General features: G+C 37.6%; 1 protein-coding gene across 1 annotated transcript; it reads right to left on the bottom strand.

The window, feature by feature from the left end:
- Positions 1–11059: 11059 nt before the first annotated feature.
- LOC100880530 (uncharacterized) lies at positions 11060–18394 on the bottom strand. Its single transcript, XM_076540632.1, has 5 exons — positions 18183–18394; positions 17135–17453; positions 13839–16354; positions 13520–13753; positions 11060–12823 (listed from the first exon to the last, which is right to left on the bottom strand). Exons 1-5 carry the CDS (start codon positions 18231–18233, stop codon positions 12467–12469), a joined length of 3477 nt encoding a protein of 1158 aa, XP_076396747.1. The 5' UTR covers positions 18234–18394; the 3' UTR covers positions 11060–12466.
- Positions 18395–20064: the final 1670 nt, after the last annotated feature.

The raw sequence follows: 20064 nt of genomic DNA on the forward strand, positions 1-20064 counted from the left end.
ATACAAAAATTGTGGAATATTATGCACTAAAATTGCATAGTATTATGTACAAAAATTGTGGAATATTATGCACTAAAATTGCATAGTATTATGTACAAAAATTGTTGAATATCATGCAGTAAAATTGCATAATATTACATACAAAAATTGTGGAATATTATGCACTAAAAATTGCATAATATTACATACAAAAATTGTGGAATATTATGCTCTAAAATTGCACAATATTATATACAAAAATTGTAAAATATTATGCACTAAAATTGCATAATATTCCATACAAAAATTGCGAGATCCTATGCACTAAAATTGCATAATATTCCATATAAAAATTGCGAAATCCTATGCAATAAAATTGCATAATATTCCTTACGAAAATTGCAAAACTCTATGCACTAAAATTGCATAATATTCCACACAAAAATTGCGAAATCCTATGCACCAAAATTGTATAACATTCCACACAAAAATTGCAAAACCCTATGCACTAAAATTGCATAATATTTCACACAAAAATTGCGAAATCCTATGCACCAAAATTGCATAATATTACATACAAAAATTGCGAAATCCTATGCACCAAAATTGCATAATATTACATACAAAAATTGCGAGATCCTATGCACTAAAATTGCATAATATTCCATACAAAAATTGCGAGATCCTATGCACTAAAATTGCATAATATTCCATACAAAAATTGCGAGATCCTATGCACTAAAATTGCATAATATTCCACACAAAAATTGCGAAATCCTATGCACTAAAATTGCATAATATTGCATACAAAAATTGCGAAATCCTATGCATTAAAATTGCATAATATTCCACACAAAAATTGCGAAATCCTATGCACTAAAATTGCATAATATTCCATACGAAAATTGCAAAACCCTATGCACTAAAATTGCATAATATTCCATACAAAAATGGCAAAATCCTATGCATTAAAATTGCATAACATTACACCCAAAATTTTCAAAATCTTAAACATTAAAACATTCCCCCTAAAATTGCAAGATCCTAAAATTGCATAACATTACACCCAAAAATCACGAAATCCTAAAATTGCATAACATTACACCCAAAAATTGCAAAATCCCAAAATTGCATACTACGTAAATAAATTGTACAATACTGCACAATCAGCTTCAGACTTCCCACACTTTCAGAGTATCTCCTGAAAAGGGAAAAAAGCGTATGTTCAACTTTTAAATATTCATGCTCGCAAATACAATGTTCTCTTTTTCTAATGCGTCGTTCACGATCGTTAAATATGACTGGTGAAAGAACAGTAATTGTATTATGGAGGTTTTTCCCTGGATGGACAAAACATTACACGTGCAGTGACACGTTCCTTTTCGCGGAAAAATGATATGCGTCAGCGGGGATGTTTCGACACTCCGACGGGGAAAAAGTGGACGCGACAACATGTGTGCTCCCCGATTTTTCTAACATAATTGACCGACTATGAAAACATAATATCAAGATGGCTCCGTTAAAGCGTCGTACGCGATGCGAACATTGTTTGCTTTTCATTTCGTTGCAGCGAATTCGATATTTCGTTCTTATCAGTCGAATCGATAACTACCTAATAAAAGCATTCTACGATTCTGCTTTTCGTTTGGAAGTGGCGAGAGATTTTGGGGATTGGTCTGTCTTGTTAATTTCCACTTTTTATATTTTTTAATTTTTTGAGTTTGTCAATTTTCTAAATTTTATAATTTATGTTTTTAAAAATGTTCAAGTTTCTAGGCTTAAAAATTTTCATATTTGTAATTCATTACATTTGTTAATCTCCGACTTCTTAAATCCCTGACTTTATGTATCCCCAGCTTCATAAATCCCCAACTTCTTAAATCCCCAATTTTCATCATTTCCAGCTTCCTAAATTCTCAACTTCCAAAACTTCTAATTTCCCAAATCCCCAACTTCTTAAATCCCCAACTTTCTAAATCCCCAACTTCCTAAATCCCCAACTTTTTAAATCCCTAACTTCTTAAATTCCCAACTTTCAAAACTTCCAGCTTCCTAAATTCTCAGCTTCCAAAACTCCTAATTTCCTAAATCCCCAACTTCTTAAATCCCTAACTTCCCTAATTCCCAATTTCCTAATTCCCCAACCTTTCAAGTCCTTAACTCTCTAAATCCCCAACCTCTTAAGTCCCTAACTTCCCAATTTCCATACCTCTTAAATCCCTAATTTCCTAAGTCCCCGACTTCTTAAATCCTTAACTTCCTTAATCTCCAACTTTCTAATTCCCCAACCCCATAAATCCTTAACTCCCTAAATCCCCAACCTCTTAATTCCCAACTTCCTAATTCCCCAATCTCTTAAATCCTTAACTCCCTAATTCCTCAACCTCTTAAATCCTCAATATCCTAATTCTCCAACCTCTTAAATCCCTAACTTCCTAAATCCCCAACCGCTTAAATTCCCAACTTCCTCCACTCTTACCTTCTCAAATCTCCAAATTCAAAAATTTCCCAATTTCCCAATTTCCAAATTCCCAATTTCTAAATTCGCCTCAAACTATTTTAAACTTTTACACCAAGCATCATGAAACATCGCGACACGTGAACCAACAATTTGCTCACCTCTAACGTCACAACATCCTTTAACATTCTTGTAGCACCATGCACCGATGTTCATATACAAGGAACAAGACCGATGAACACACAAGATGGTTGTAGAAAATGTGAGAGCAAAAGAAAAGTCGGCAAATCCTGAGCGTCGAAATGGACGCACGCGTCACGATCGTCGAGCAACGATATTTTCCACAGGGGTTACATCTTTTCTTTCGATATTTCTCTCTAGGTGCATATAAGTCGCGTCTCCCGGTAATGATACGTGTACCGCGAAATTGAGTTTACCTTCTATTGGCTTCCCAGGACATTGCATTTTCGATTGATCCCGCTCTCGCGTCATCTATTTCGCACGCTTTCGAATCGCTTTGCATTTCTATGCATCTTGGTGAATGGTGAATATTTTTGTTTCGAGGTGTATCGTTGTATAATAGATTATGATGTGTTAGATAACTTTATGTTGAGATATGTTGCATTGGTGCGTGCTGGATTAGTGGATGGTAGATTGTTGAACGTTAGATTACTGCGCGTTAAATTGTTACACGTTAGATTACTACGCATTAGAATAGTACGCATTAGAGTACTATCCTATAGAATACCACGCGTTAGTTAACTACGTGCTAGGTTACTACACGTCAGATTATCACACGTTCAACTTCCAACAAGATGAAAGATTAATATGCGTTGAATTATCACGCGTTAGAGTACCACGTGTCGATTCACTACGCGCTGATTTACCACGCGTGGATTTAACAAGCGTAGATTTACCACGCGTTGAATTTGGACGAGTGAGATTACCAAGCGTTAATTTGCCACGCGTGGATTTACCACGCGTAAAATTTCAACGAATGAAATTACCAAGCGTTGATTTACCACGCGTGGATGTAGCAAGCGTAGATTTACCACGCGTTGAATTTGGACGAGTGAGATTACCAAGCGTTAATTTGCCACGCGTGGATTTACCACGCGTAAAATTTCAACGAATGAAATTACCAAGCGTTGATTTACCACGCGTGGATGTAGCAAGCGTAGATTTACCACGCGTGGATGTAGCAAGCGTGGATTTACCACGCGTAGAATTTCGACGAGTGAGATTACCAAGCGTTGATTTACCACGCGTGGATTTAGCAAGCGTGGATTTACCACGCGTAGAATTTCGACGAGTGAGATTACCAAGCGTTGATTTACCACGCGTGGATTTAGCAAGCGTAGATTTACCACGCGTAGAATTTCGACGAATGAAATTACCAAGCGTTGATTTACCACGCGTGGATTTAGCAAGCGTGGATTTACCATACGTAGAATTTCGACGAGTGAGATCACCAAGCGTTGATTTACCACGCGTGGATTTACCAGGCATCGATTTACCATGCGCCGTCACTTTACCATGCATCATATCACCATCCGATATATCGCCGCGTCACCATGTATGAACTTAATAAAATACTACATAATGCATAATACGAGAGTAAGTTTGCCAGTCAAATACGTGTTCCACGTGTAAAAATGAGAGAATCAGTATAAAATAGCAGGATCCACAGGATTGAATGCGGGTCCACGTCCTCGCTTCCTGTCTCAGCTATGCGAATACCGAGCATGCAAATGCAGATCGCCTGGATTTCCTCCGTCTTTCCCAGGGACTCTTCGTGGCCGGGCATTTACGAGTTTCCGCGTTTACGAGCAGCTCACTGGAAAATCTCGTAGCCAGGAACACGTGGTTGATGGCACGCGGCTTCCGGTAGAATTGTCCTTAAACATTCCGTGAAGAGTAACCTGCGGAGATGCTTGTATGCTGAGCTCCTCACTACACCAATCTACAATTTTAATATCACATTTTATCGTGTTATGTACGGGTGTCGACCCATGAGGTAAAGTGAAAGAAGTTCGAAGTGAACAGTTACATTTCAAGTAAGAATAATAATTACTTACTTACTTACTTATTAATTGTTGCACTCTCGTTGGCCTGGCATTGTTTTTGGCCTGATATACAGTAGTCAAACCACGAGTTGGTGCGTGTAAAGAAGCTTCCACTTCTACTTCGACTAATAAGAATAATGACAACTGCTGAGAAGCACTATCTCACTCTCGTCTGTCCTTGTTTTTGGCCTGATGTACCGACCGTGAGCCAATTGCACCGCCGAAAATACGTGTGGCGTCCATTTTTCTATTCCGACCAATTGCAGCTCTTCTAAACACGTCAACTCACGCGCCAACTCGTGGGTTGGCATCGGTACCCTTGCCCCATGATTTATTCGCGTCGGTCAGAACTAATCACTGCTGCAATACTAAAACAGATGGAGAAAGTTAAAATATTATATCAATTTAGTATTATTCGGTTGACTATGTAAACTGCCGTGGCTCTTCTAAACACGTCAGCCTCGCGCGCCAACAGCTGGGTTCATGCGCCAACTCGTGGGTTGGCATCGGTAGTCGCTTTCATATAATTCATTGTCTTCTTATACTTTCTGCTGGAATAATTTATAACAGGTTTTATAGTTGTTTATAATAATACATTTTCGAGCAAGTCTCTCAACTTTGCAATGTGCGCCATTGTATTGTAATGTCTTTTTGTGCAGTATATTTTTTAAAAATTGCTTACTTGACTATGTAATATATTATTTTTCTACTGTTACAATTTTGCTAATTTTTTTTGTAATAATACCACGTTCTTAAGGACGTCTATCTTCTAATAAACATTGACTATTTTATTTTGCAATTTCTATCACAGTAAGAGGAGTAAGTGTTAACAATTAGTATCGACATTAAAACAGAAGGAAAGCTCCTATTACATTTAAATGAAAGCCACAGAACTTGCAGAGGGCGATCAAACGGTTTAAAGCTTCGTCGCTGAAAATGTCAGCTTAATCGTTAGCAATTTTAGTTAGAGAAGTTCCAGCGTTTGCAAAGTCTCTTCTTGTCTACGAGCTCGAAACGCTCGATTCTAATTAACGATAACAGATTCGTTCGATATTTCTTTGTAACTCTACTTCCTTTGTCTTATCATTCATTTGAAAATTACTCAAGCTTTTCCCCTCTTTTTCTCTCCAACTACAATTTATATGATTTCCAAGTCGACTTTATTGCTGTTTACAGATTCCGTAAATCGAAGGATAGCTTATGGAAAAAGTTTTCCTGTAAGAGACGCGAGATACGATGCATTAATGTGCTCGAGATTGTTATGCATAAGACGAGCGATCGTTACGTGGTTTCCGGCTTATCATTTAAAGTTGATACCTCGCTTGCTATCCGAGGTGCTAGATTTACGCCTTGCGTTTATTCCTGACTGGCAAGTATATGAGACGAGGTGTTTCAATTCCAAAGAGTGATATATTTTAAACATGTATGCATATAGTTTAATATAACAGTGAAATTTCTTTCTGAAATAGAAGATTCAGAGGACTTTTTTAGGGGATGTTGAAGCGGACTTTTTTTTAGGGGATGTTTCAGAGGACTTTTAGGGGATGTTTTAATTTCGAAGAGGGTTGTTGGAATTTTTCAGAATGTTTCAATAGCAAAGTGAGGGAATTCTTCAATTTTGAGATGCAACTTTTTTATTTTAGGGTATGTTTTAATTTCGAGCAGGGTTGTTTGAATTTTTTAAAATGTGACAATTGAAAGGTTTCATAATTTTGAAGGAATATAATAGAATTAATATATATAATAACATAAAGAGATTTAATTACAATAAACAAGTATTTCAGAATTTTTTAATTTTCTAAAAATTAACTGATTTAAAAATTGATTTCTAAAAGCTAATTCTTCTGAAAATGAGACAATTAAAAAATTGGATAATTTTAAAGAAATATGATAGAATTAATATATATATAACATAAAGAAGTTTAACTATAATAAACAAGTATTTCAGAATTTTTTAATTTTCTAAAAATTAACAAATTTAAAAATTCCTTTCTAAAATTAATTTTTCCAAAAATTAACAACTACAAGCTTCCCAAAGGTATTTCAAATTCACCAAAATTTAAAACAGCCCCTCTATATTCCACAATAAATTTAATAAATCAGAATTTTTTAATTCTCTAAAAATCAACTAATTTAAAAATTAATTTCTACAAGTTAATTTTTCTAAAAATTAACAAAGATCTCCAAAAGCATTTCAATTTCACCAAAATCTAAAAAACCACCCCTACATTCCACAATAAAGCCCTCAATAAAAACCTCAAAAACAATGTCATTGAACACCGAATCTTGTCAAAGCACCCAAAACCCGAAACAAAAACAACAAATGAAAGCTCGCGCAACAATTCAGCGTATTAATTAATACATGGAAAATCAATGTTCCTACAATGAAAAATAAACAATTCGAATGGAATTCCCCTCTGGATTTAAGGAATATAGGACACAATGAACGGCCATATATCATATCTCCGAGGGTGCATATGTCTTTAACCTCCGTCCATCAATAATGGTTTGCCCTTCGCTATGCATCGATTATGGAAAAAAAAACGGAACAGGTGACTTTAACATCACAATACGTCAATGGATTTGCGCGAAACGAAAGTGGGTGTATCAGTTTGAAAGAGGGTCGATGTTTGCCCCGAAGAGGGTCGTTGGGGTAGCGAAATTTATTATGGGGAAGTTAATCGAGAAAACAAAACTGCAAGAACTGGTTTTTATACTCGGGTTTTGCGGTCTTTGGGGTGGATGAAAGTCGATGCATTGTTTTATTCGTGGAGGAGACAGGTGAGAATTAACTGAGATTAAAATTAAGGACCGGTGTTAACGTTCCTTTTTTCAAGGTCATTCTTTTTAAATTAATGTCAGGATGGGGGTAATTGTAAATTTGCTCTTTGATAAGAGGTGAATGGAGATTTTAACCTTTTCGCTGATTGATAACGAGATCAAATATCGCTCTCTGAAATTTTTATCATCCCCGACTGAGCAAACAGGTGTACACGAATTTTCACTTTACAGTCGGACGCGTTGTTATGTGAAATATGGAAATTTAAAATGTGATCGATACTCGGGGCTGGGGAATTCAAAGGTAATTTTACTAATTTTGGGGAACATTGTAGCGATATATCTACTTGTAGAAATTTTTACAAATTTTTTTGAGAAATTTGAGAAATAGGGTGTGTAAAGAAATTTACATCTACATTTTGAAATTTTACTTTAATATCTCGCTCTTGGGAAGTTAATTGCATAACATTATTAAATTACGCGTTTTTATCTGCACCGCTGCGTTCATGTCTGCAACAAAAATTAATTGTAGTGCTTTCCTGTTCTAGCCAGGAATTCGGTCATAAATCATGAGCATTTCTTTTGGTGGTTCTTCAAGATTTTCTTTTGTTAATTACAAGACATATGGTCACTTAAAATTTTCGTATAAACATCTCAATTTTGGAAAATAGGGTAGAAATTATTATTTAGTTATGTCACTAGGTCCGCCATCTTCATATGGTAAAATTAGTGTACTCTTGTCAATGTTGAAGTAGTATTTACTCTAACGTATACAACTATTGGTAATTTTTTTATTATTATTTAAAAAATAAACTTATCAGTTCCAAAGTTCCAACAATATTGGATAGGTCTCAAAGGCTCAAGGTTCCAATACCCTAAAGTCCCAATATTCCAATGTCTAATAGCTTAAGTCCCAATATTTCGAGGTTCTAGTATCTTAAAGTCCCAATACTCCAAGTTCTAGTATCTCAAAGTCCCAATACCCCAATTCTCAATACTCCAAGTCCCAATATTTCAAAATCCCAATACTCCAAGTCCCAATATTTCAAGTCCTCATACTGCAAATCCCAATATTCCAAAGCCCCAATACCCCATGTCCCAATGTTCCAAAGTCCCAATACCCTAATTTCCAATATCCCAAAATCCCAATACTCCAAGTCCCAGTACCTCAAATTCTAATACTCCAAATTTCAATATTCCAAAGTCCCAATACCCCAAGTCCCAATGTTCCAAAATCCCAAAACTTCATATTCCAATATCTCAAGTCCCAATACTCCAAGTTCCAATATTCCAAAGTCCCAATACCTCAAATTCTAATATACCAAATCTCAATATTCCAAAGTCCCAATACCCCAAATCCCAATGTTCCAAAGTCCCAATACCCCAATTTCCAGTATCCCAAAATCCCAATACTCCAAGTCCCAATACCTCAAATCCTAATACTCGAAGTCCCAATATTCCAAAGTCCCAATACCCCAACTTCCAGTATCCCAAATTCCAATACTCCAAGTCCCAATACCTCAAATTCTAATACTCGAAGTTCCAATATTCCAAAGTCCCAATATTCCAAGTCCCAATACTCCAAATCCCAATACTTCAAATTCCAATATCTCAAGCCCCAATACTCCAAGTTCCAATATTCCAAAGTCCCAATATCCCAAGTCCCAATATTCCAAAGTCCCAATACGCCACACTCCCAATATTTCAAGGTCCCAAATTTCAAACTTCCATAACATCCCAAAGTTCCCAAAAACCAACACCCCCTAAAAATCTCACTCTTCCAAAAATCCATAACTCCCCCTGAAAAATTCTCACATAGACAGCCTATATCATTACCCTATTAAACGCATCGTACAAAAACGGCGATATATCGAGCGCGTCACTAATCTTTAAAAATCCGCCGCCATAAACCTCGTCCCTTTCCACTACCATCTCCTAAACCTCCCAAAGCCTTCAAACAATAAAAAATCAAACTCTCAATAGAAATATCGAGATCAGCGATAATTTTCAGCAACAACCATCTGAATTAAGTTTCATTCTCATAATCATGGCACGCGTGAGAACCATCGATCCGAAATCGATGGCCCGTTATCAAACAGAGCGCGAAGGGGCATCGCGATAACGATTATCACTTTTATTGCGTGTGGCCGATGTCGAGGCACGCGTCCGAGGAACGGGCGTGCTGTAGTACGTGACGATAGCACGATGATTTCCCGAGCCGGTGTCTCTTCACACGAGGCTCATCCGCGCGAACGAGAGCTAATGATAGGCATCCGCGTTTGGAAAAGTAAATCGAGCTCTTTGTCTTATTCGAAAAGAAAGCGATATCGCTGCACGATTGTAAATCACCTGTCGCCGGCATCCGTGACGCTCGCAGCTGGAATCAGGAGATTTCGAGCCTCGAAACTAATAACGAGCCGGGTCGATAATAGACGGAAAGTTGACGCAGAAAGCGCGGGGATGAAAGTTTTCGAAGAATCGATTGGGTTTCTTGATGAGTCTTGATATTATTCCGTTTTTGCAATATCACGAATTTCTCTACTGTCTTCATTTTCTTTCTAAGTTTTGAGTAGGTTTTTTTATGCATGTTAGGTGTAATCAGTTTTATTAATATTCGGTTCTGTGAAGGAAGTGTGGGTTTGAATTTTTGGGCACCGAACCGACTATGCGCAGTTATAGTCCTTCATTTTTCTGCAGGGTCTTTTGATATCATCTTTTTATGCGAATCTGTGTTATTAGGTATAATTTAGGAATTATATTAACAGAAATCATGTTAACTTTGAAGGGAACTGCATGAATTTGAATTTGGGGTGACTTGGACCACCGAACCGACTATGCGCAGCTATAATTCTTCATTTTTCTTGAAGATATTCTTCTAAATCACTTTCTCTTATGAATCTCTGTAGTATTAGGTGTAATGCATGAAGTATGACATCATTAACTATGTTAAATCTTAAGATAATTGTCTGAGTTTGAATTTGGGATTTCTTGAACCACCGAACCGACTATGCGCAGCTATAATTCTTCATTTTTCTTGAAGATATTCTTCTAAATCACTTTCTCTTATGAATCTCTGTAGTATTAGGTGTAATACATGAAGTATGATATCATTAACTATGTTAAGTCTAAAGAGAACTGTCCGAGTTTGAATTTGGGATTTCTTGAACCACCGAACCGACTATGCCGACCGATTTTTCTTGATTTTCCCTCAAAATTTCAACCCACTACTTCTCATACTTATTTGTCGTATCATCTACGATGTATCACTTCAGCTAATATAAACTTCCTCAGCAACAATATTACACTATGTAACTTATGGCAACTTCCATCAACTCTCCTTAACCTCCAAACTAAATAGAAAAGATTACTTGTCTCCAACTAATAATTAACATAAAGGTATTAAAATGTCTCATTCTATAAGCCAAAACAAAATTTGATGTTCAAAGCGCAGGCAAAGCGTTGCTAACGAAGTTTCCAGGAAGCAAACGTTGAAGAACGTCGTTCCAGAAATTAACCTGGAGCCTTGAGTAATTCTCTATAGCCGTTCGCAGCAAGGCTTCTTTGAAAACACCCTATCGTTACGTACCTTCTGTCTTCTGCATCCTGCTGACCTTCTCTGGTACAGTTTTACGTAGACGTTCATTTTTCACGAACGTTCCTTCTCATACAAGAAATTGTGGAAACGAGGAAAGAAGGCTGGCTAGCTTGGTACGTGGGTAAAACGAATGAATTTCATCGTCATGTCTAAGTGAAATGAAATTGAGCTTCGTGAACTCCGTCCTTTTCGAGCGACGCGAAAACCTGCTACGTCGAACATTTATTAAAAACCGGATAACAAATATTTTTATATTCCTCTGTTGAGGGTACAGTTTCTCTATTGTATGGATATTGAATTGTCAACTGAATTCGACGCTTTTTTGTGGGGTTGGGAAAACGTTGCGAGGAGAACGATGAATAATCGAGCTACCGTAAATTCGACGGGCGACAAGTTCAACACGTGGGAAATTCGACGCATGGCGAAATCGACGCACGGTTAATTCAACGCGTTGTGAATTGTACGAGTGAGGAAGTAACAAGTGGTATATTTGGCGCGTTTAAATTGTGTGAGTGACAAATTCGACGCGCGGTAAATTCAACGTACGGCAAATTCAACTCACGGTATATTGAACGCACGGCAAATGCAACGCGCGGTAAATTCAACGCGTGGCAAACTCAATGCGTAGTAAATTCAGTGCGTTATGATCTCAACGAGTGACAAATTCAACATGTGGTAAATTGAACACACGGCAAATGCAACGCGCGGTAAATTCAACGCACGGCAAATGCAACGCGCGGTAAATTCAACGCGTGGCAAATTCAATGCGTAGCAAATTCAATGCGTTATAATCTCAACGAGTGACAAATTCAACGCGTGGTAAATTCAACGCAAGGTAAATTCAACGCACGGCAAATTCAACGCACGGCAAATGCAACGCGCGGTAAATTCAACGAGTGGCAAACTCAATGCGTAGTAAATTCAGTGCGTTATGATCTCAACGAGTAACAAATTCAACGCGCACTAAATTTAACGCGTGGCAAACTCAACGCACAGTAAATTCAACGCGTGATAATTTCAACGCAAAGTAAAATAAACACGTGACGAATTCTGCACGCAGCAACTTCAACGTGCACTAAATACAACGCACGTCGAATTTAGCGCACATTGAGGTCAACGCACGTCGAATTTAGCGCGCGTTGAGTTCAACGCACGTCACATTCAACGCACGTTAAATTTAACGCACAGAAAATTCAGTATACAATAAATTTAACAGAGGATGAATTTAACTTATAGCAAATTCAACGCATAATGAACTCAACGCATCAAAACTTCAATAAGTTACCACAGTAAAATCATCAGTACTCAAATGTCTCCTACAAAGGCGGCAATATAACGAGGGTTCAACATAATTTCAACACAAACGTAATAAAATTACTTCCTAAATGTCCACTAATACACTGCTCAAAATAATTATGTCATATGTAACAGTCAACAACTTTATTTAATTAAAAATAAAAACAAGAACATTCGCAAACGAAAACATAACGTAACTTTTAATTATTTCAAACAGTGTACTTTAAGAAACAGAATAATTACTAAATTGCCAGTTTTTTCCTTTTTCGCAAGTAAATATTTAACAAAATGAAATTAACGATCAGACTTATGGTCCTTTCCACCGTCACCCTTCCCTCCATCGTCACCCTTCTTGTACGCCCATTTCTTTTCTTCGTCCTGTTCCTTCTTCTGTCCATGCATGTCTTCATGTTCGTAATGATCATCTTTGCCTTCAGCCTGCTTATGTCCATCTTCTTTGTGGTAGTGTTCGCCTTTCTCGTGCTGTCCTTTCTTACCGTAGTGTTCTTCGTGCTCGCCCTTGTCGAGGTGACCCTTCTTCTCGTGGCCACCCTTCGAGGACTCGTGCTCGTGATGAAACTCGCCGTCTTTCTCGCTGTCGTCGTCCTCGTGGTACTCGTCGAAGAATTCGGTTCGCTTCTCGAACTCGTCCTGTGGACAGAATTTTGATACTTGCAAATTTGGGAATTTGGGGAGTTTAGGGATTTGGAGATTTAGGGATTCGGGAATTTAGGAATTTGGAGGTTTAGGGATTTTGGAATTAGAGGATTTGGGGATTTAGGGATTTGGAAATTTAGGGATTTGGGGATTTAGAGGTTTGGTAATTTAGGGATTTGGGAATTTAGGGATTTGGGGAGTTTAGGGATTTGGGAATTTAGGGATTTGGGAATTTAGGGATTTTGGAATTAGAGGATTTGGGGATTTAGGAATTTGGGAATTCAAAGATTTGGGGATTTAGGGATTTGGAAATTTAGGGATTTGGAAATTTAGGGATTTGGGGATTTAGAGGTTTGGTAATTTAAGGATTAGGGGATTCAGGGATTGGGCAAGTTAGAGATTTGGTAATTTAGGGATTTGGGGACTTTGGTATGGGACACTTTGGAGATTTGAGGATTCTAGAAAAAAGCAATTTGTAAATTTGGAAGTGCAAGTGTTGTAATTTGAGAATTTGGAAATTTGAGAATTTAAGAGTTAAGAATTCCAAATTTTGAGAATGGGGTTTTAACAATTTGGAAATTTCAGAATTGGGGATTTACTGAATTTGGGACTTGAGAATCGAGAAGCTGTGAATTTGATAATTATTTGATAAATAATAAGCTGTGAATAAAACCTTCATTTGGAACAAACCTTCTTATGAACAAAGTGTTCCCCCTTCGTATTATGTCCCTTGTCATGTTCTCCCTTCTCGTCGAACTTAGCATCCTTCTCCCCGTGTTCTCCTTTCTGATGCTCCTCATGGTACTCCCCATCCTCCTTATGTTCTTTCTTCTTGGCGTCTTCCTCTTCATAATGATTGCTGTGCTGTTCCTTATCATGGTGACCCTTATTTGCCTTCTCCTCCTTGTGCCAACTCTCGTAGCCCTATAAAAAAACAAGAATTAGAATGAATCGAAGACCTTGAGAGGACTCAACTATCCCCAACTATTACAATCAATAGAACTATCACCTTCTCTCCCTTTTCGTCCTCTGTCTCGTGATGTCCTTCTTCGTGTTTTGCGCCTTCACCCTCTTCAAACTTTCCTCCACCTCCACCTTTTCCACCTCCACCTCCACCTCCACCTTTTCCACCTCCACCTCCACCTCCGCCTCCACCCTTTCCTTCATGTTTCTCATCATGCGTCCCTTCAGCCTGCGCATCCTCATACTTCTCAACATATCTCTTATCCTCGCCATTTCCTTCATTTCTCTGATAATCCCGTTCACCCGAGTCTTCATAAACCCTCCGGTTCTTCGATTCCTCCTTGTCTCCCAGGTTCGTCGCCTCAGCAACCACGTCACTTCTATCTTCAACCTCCTTCAATCTTTTCAACTTTGTTCTAGGTGCCCAGGTGTCCAAACGATCCAACGAGGACGAAGGGTCAGCGTTATTATATGTGGATGCATAGTAACTTGATGTGGGTTCAATGGGCCTAACTGTGTGTGGACTCTGAGTTGACTCCTCAACATCTTCATAAGATGGATTTAGATAACTTGCAGGAGATATTCTTTCAGGTTTCTGGCTTGACGTCAAACTGGGGGTCACATGCTCGTAGTACTCAGTCACGGGTTCGATCACATAACCTTCATGCTGTCGATAATTCTTGTCATTGCTATATCCAAAATTTGGTGTCCTGACGGTCTTAGTTCCCCTGGGACCTGTTGAACTTAGTGTGGTGGGTTCCTCCTCACTTTCATACCTCGATTCACTCTTTTGATAAGAGGAAGTCTTGTGTGGAAGCCCAGTGCCATAATTATCAAAACTTGATGTCCTACTGTTCGGGTAATCATCTCTGACGTTGCCATAAGCCTCCAAACTTGGTGTCGAGGAGATACTAGCCTTTGAACTCCTGATACCAGTCTGGTAACCATCTCTGACGTTGCCATAAGCCTCTAAACTTGGTGTCGAGGAGATACTAGCCTTTGAACTCCTGATACCAGTCTGATAACCATCCCTGACGTTGCCATAAGCATCCAAGCTTGATGGTGTCGAGGTAGCCTTTGATCCCCTGATATCATGAATCGAACTCAAGGTCGTAGATTCACTCTCTTCGTTCTCAAAACTTGATCCACCCTTTTGGTAAGTGGAACCTTTATAAGGAAGCCCAGTGCCATAACCATTGAAGCTTGATGGTGTCCTACTGTTCTGATAATCAGCAGAGTCCCTAACCTCCAAACTGGGTGTCGCAGAGGTCCCAGCCTTAGAACCCCTAAGACCTTGAGTTAAACTTGATGTGGTAGGTTCACTCTCGTCGTTCTGAAACCTTGATCCACCCTTTTGATAAGTGGAACCTTTATAAGGAAGCCCAGTGCCATAACCATTGAAGCTTGATGGTGTCCTACTGTTCTGATAATCAGCAGAGTCCCTAACCTCCAAACTGGCTGTCGCAGAGGTCCCAACCTTAGAACCCCTAAGACCTTGAGGTAAACTTGATGTGGTAGGTTCACTCTCGTCGTTCTGAAACCTTCCACCCTTCTGATAAGTGGAAGTCTTATATGGAGACCCAGTGGTATACCCATCAAAACTTGATGGTGTCCTGCTGTTCTGGTAATCATCCAAATCCCTGGCCTCCAAACTTGATGTCGCAGAGGTTCCAGCCTTCAAACCCCTGATACCATGATTTAAGCTTGATGTGGTAGGTTCCTCTTCGTTCTCAGACCTTGATCCACCTTTCTGATAAGTGGAACCCTTATATGAAGTCCCAGAGCCGTACCCATCGAAGCTTGACGGTGTCCTACTGTTCTGTGTCCTGCTATCTCTGTCTTTCCCATAAGCCTCCAAACTTGACGGTGTCTCCACTTCTTCACCCACTTGTGCTGACTCTGACTCCTTGTCCACAGCTTTATCTTCCACGTCATAATTAGGAGAACCTTCATTATTCACCACAGGATCCGCAGGTCCCTTCACATTCTTCTCATACAGCTTCAAACCTCTGTCCACAACCTTGCCTTCTTTCTTATCTCTCCCTTGATTTCTGTCAATAGATGCAGCTACAAGTGGCCCATTTTCATTGCTGATCAACTTTTTCAAACTACTCTGAGCTGTGACAGAGCTGAGCTGTCCCGGACGCTTTAAACTTCGAGGTCTATCACTAGTACTATTATAGTTCTCAGGATTTATCTTCTCGCGAAGGCGTTTGCGAATCTTCTTCTTCCTAATTGTTTTTGTGAAGTGAGGACTGCTGACTTCTACGTGTTTGTGGCTTTTTGGATCACTGGGAGGTGGATTTGCTTCTTCTGGGATGTGGGGAGTTGGTGGACGGACTTTTCTCGATTTGGGGGATCTGGGTAACGGGTTTAGTGGACTTGGTGGTTCTGGCTCTGTGGGTTTTGGTCTTGGGTCACTGTATTGTAGTGGACTCTCTTGACTAGGGCTTGAATAGTATTTTGATAGTGTTGGGTTCTTTTTTGAGGCGGGTGGATCCTGGTATGTGTTGCTGATCACTGTGGGCGCGGGTTCTTTTATTTCACTACTGTATTCAATTTCTGAAAATGATTTAAATTAGATACAATAGATATTATTGTTGATTGTTAGGTTAGATTGTTAGGTACAATAGTTAGGTACATTGAATTAATGAGACTGAGGAAAAATGAGATCTTGAATATTTTATATAATTTATATTGAATTTAGGTTTATGTAATTTTTTTTATTTTAGGTAAATCAAGTTTTGTCTCATTTTATGGATATTTGTTAAGTCTAGCTTTGTCTCATTTTATTAACATTTATTAAATCAAGCTTTACGGTTTCGAGTACACAAATTAACAGTAGACAAAATGGCGGTAAGACTTAAATGGCGGAACACCTTCACAGATCATAAAAATTACTATTCTATTAAAAGAAATATATGTTTAAATTTTAAATATCTGCAATTAGTTGAATATATAAAAATCCCAGCCTTGAAAAATAATCATTTATATGCAAACTAATAAATTTATGAAGAGACTGTATTTTAAAGATTCGGCCATTTTGATCATGCCCGCCATTTTGTGTACCTTAACCTCTCAACGCTAAAGATCACAGTCAAAGTACTGTTTAAAGTATGTCTACAAAAATAATTATATCTTCTATATTTTTTAACAAATTTTGTATTATCCAGAATTGTCTACAAAAATAATATCTTCAGTTCATTTTTTAATAAATTTTGAGCCGTCCAGAATTGTCCACAAAAATAATTATATCTTCCATATTTTCGACAGAAAAAAGTAATCACTATATTTTCAATCCGAAACAAGTTTTCCGAATGAATAGAAAGATTGAATGTTTACCTGCATTTTTGTGAGAACCAGAGATCTTCCTCTTCCCTTTCCGATTAATCTTCTGCGGCTCGTACTCCATGATCGATAAAGCTTCCTCCATATTCTCCAGATCTCTGATCAACATTATCTCCGACTGATCCACCTGTTGATCCAAACTCGTTCGAGCATTGTTCTGTTTTGAAACAACATTTTCACTATCCGTCAAGGACGAAAGGTCATTGTTGATCTTTGCTGAACTGCGATCGACTAGAATTTCAGGAGTTCGTTTTTGAATGTCATCGTTTGAGATTGTTCTTGGCCTGACTCCATTTATTGTTGCTGATTTTGTCTGTGGAATAGAGACAATATTATTTCTGTCAGAATATAATTATGTTTTAAATATAAAATATAAAACAGAATTACAGAAAACTTGCATTTCTTTAAATAACACTATTTTTACTAAAATTAAAATACTTATGAAAATGCAACAAATGTTTTAATACAGAATAAAGTAAATCATAACTGTTATAACCTCAAGGGGAAGCTTCAAAGAATATGACAATATTTTTTTTTAATTTAAACCCTTTACGCCCCTCATTGAAAAAACGCAAGGGAAGAATTTGTCCAAATTTTTCGACATTGTAAACCAAATTGACTGGACTAAAAAAAATATTTTAAAATAGTCCAATCCTTTGTGAATAGAACAGAAAAAAATTTAACTAAATCGGTTGGGTGGTTTCTGAGAAAAAAATTCGTAAGCAAAGTCTATTTTCGCAAAAGTGGGTAAAAATTGCAAACTTTGAAGGCTTGTTATTTTTTAACAAATTCGAAACCAGCAAAATGATAACTTAAACCCCCCTTAATTTCGCGTGGACTACAACATACTTTAATTAGAGCAAAATCGCAGATGGTGACGTCCAAAATTTCGCAGATGATTCAACCTGATTAACAAAATCCTGATATTTCAAGCTAATTAACAAAATTATCTAAGACATTAATATACTGTAAAAATGTTACCCAATAAATTATTGATAAAAATGTTCCGCAAGAGTGCTATGAGATGAAGATAAGACGTTACCGTGCATGGTAGAAGCAGCAATATGGCCGCCAAAGTCCCTAGCGTTCGCATGATTCTCCAAGAACAGAACGAAGACTGAACAAAGATTGTACCCGAACCAGGCAATTATATCGCGTGTTTCCTCGTGTCCGAAAGTTATTCGCGAATGATATGACAATTTCACAGCGATCTGGAGGTAGACTTCGTTGAAGGGAGTCGATTCGCCGCGATCCCGATTCGCGTTGATTCGATCAAATGATTCAACTTCCTACTTTCTCTATCGCTTGCGTAACATCGTCGATTAGATTGAATAACAAAGCATCTTGAAACGGGCGTTGCATAAGAACCTTGATCTGCGGTTACCTTTTTCTTCTTCTACATTTCGGATGTTGATTATTGGAGTTTGCAAGAACGCGTAATTCAATTACATTCTTGAGACTAATTTTTTTTCTTAGTTGTCTGCGTTCTTGTAGTTGGTTGCTGGATATTGCAAATTGAAGGGACTTTGAAATGTAGCAAGTTTAAATGGCGGAGGTAGTATGTTATATGACATGTACACTTTTCAAACAAATAATACAGTTCAAATTATATGAAACTTCTATTGTAAAATCATGACAGAAAAGTTTCACAAAATGGCACTTATGATACATCAAAGTAAAGCTTGAAGCTTTAGAAAAGTGTCTATGTAAAGGTTTTTGGGATAGCTTTTGTGTAAAATGAATGGTTGTTAATTATAGCAGACAATGCATCAGGGTGAAAATGGCATATTACTCAAATGACCAGTTTCAAAATATAAAAAGTCAAAGATAAAATCATGACAGAAAAGTTTCACCAAATGGCACTTATGATACATCAAAATAAAGCTTGAAGCTTAACAAAAATAACCATGTAAAGGTTTTTGGGACAACTTTTGTGTGAACCGAATGGTAGTTAATTATAGCAGACAATGTATCAGGGAGAAAATGATATATTACTCAAATGACCAATTTCAAAATATAAAAAGTCAAAGATAAAATCATGACAGAAAAGTTTCACCAAATGGCACTTATGACACATCAAAATAAAGCTTGAAGCTTAACAAAAATAGCGACGTAAAGTTTCATGAATTACAATGAACACAAAATGAGTGGTGACTATTTGAAGCGAACAGTGTCAGAGTGAAATTCGAACAAGCAGATTCAATCACAAAAACTCGAAGAAAAATTCATGACAGAAAAGTATAACAAAATGGCGATTATTGTACACAAAATTAAAGCTTGAAGCCTACTAAAAATAACTGCATAAAGTTTCCCAAACTGAAATTAATATAAAATGAATGATAAATCATTAAAGCAAACAATGAGTCAAAGTGAAATCCAAATAAATACAAAAACTCGACGAAAAAATCATGACAGAAAAGTATAACAAAATGGCGGTTATAGTACACAAAATTAAAGCTTGAAGCCTACTGAAAATACCTGCATAAAGTTTTCTAAACTAAAACTAACCTAAATTGAACGATGAATGACTAAAGCAAACAATGAGTCAAAGTAAAATCCAAGCAAGCACAAAAACTCGAAGGAAAATTCATGACAGAAAAGTATCACAAAATGGCCGCCATGACGCACGAAGTTAAACTTGATAAAAGCGAGTGAATACGAAGTTACGAACCATACCAAATACTAAGTTACGAATGAGTAGAGAAATTGTAACAGTCGAGCTGTTTTATAAGAGCATTATCGAAGTTAATTAACTATCTGTTGTTCAAGGAATCGTTCCTGGTAGTCATGGAACGATGAAGAAGCACGATACGAAACGTTTGGCTTCCTATCGTAGGAAGACTTGCAATCTCGCGAGTCGATTCAGATGGCGACAATGGAACGCGTTAGCGGACCGTAGCCAATTTCACGCCAGGATTTTCACT

Source organism: Megachile rotundata, chromosome 15 (genome assembly GCF_050947335.1).
Source record: "Megachile rotundata isolate GNS110a chromosome 15, iyMegRotu1, whole genome shotgun sequence".
NCBI classification, from domain to species: domain Eukaryota; kingdom Metazoa; phylum Arthropoda; class Insecta; order Hymenoptera; family Megachilidae; genus Megachile; species Megachile rotundata.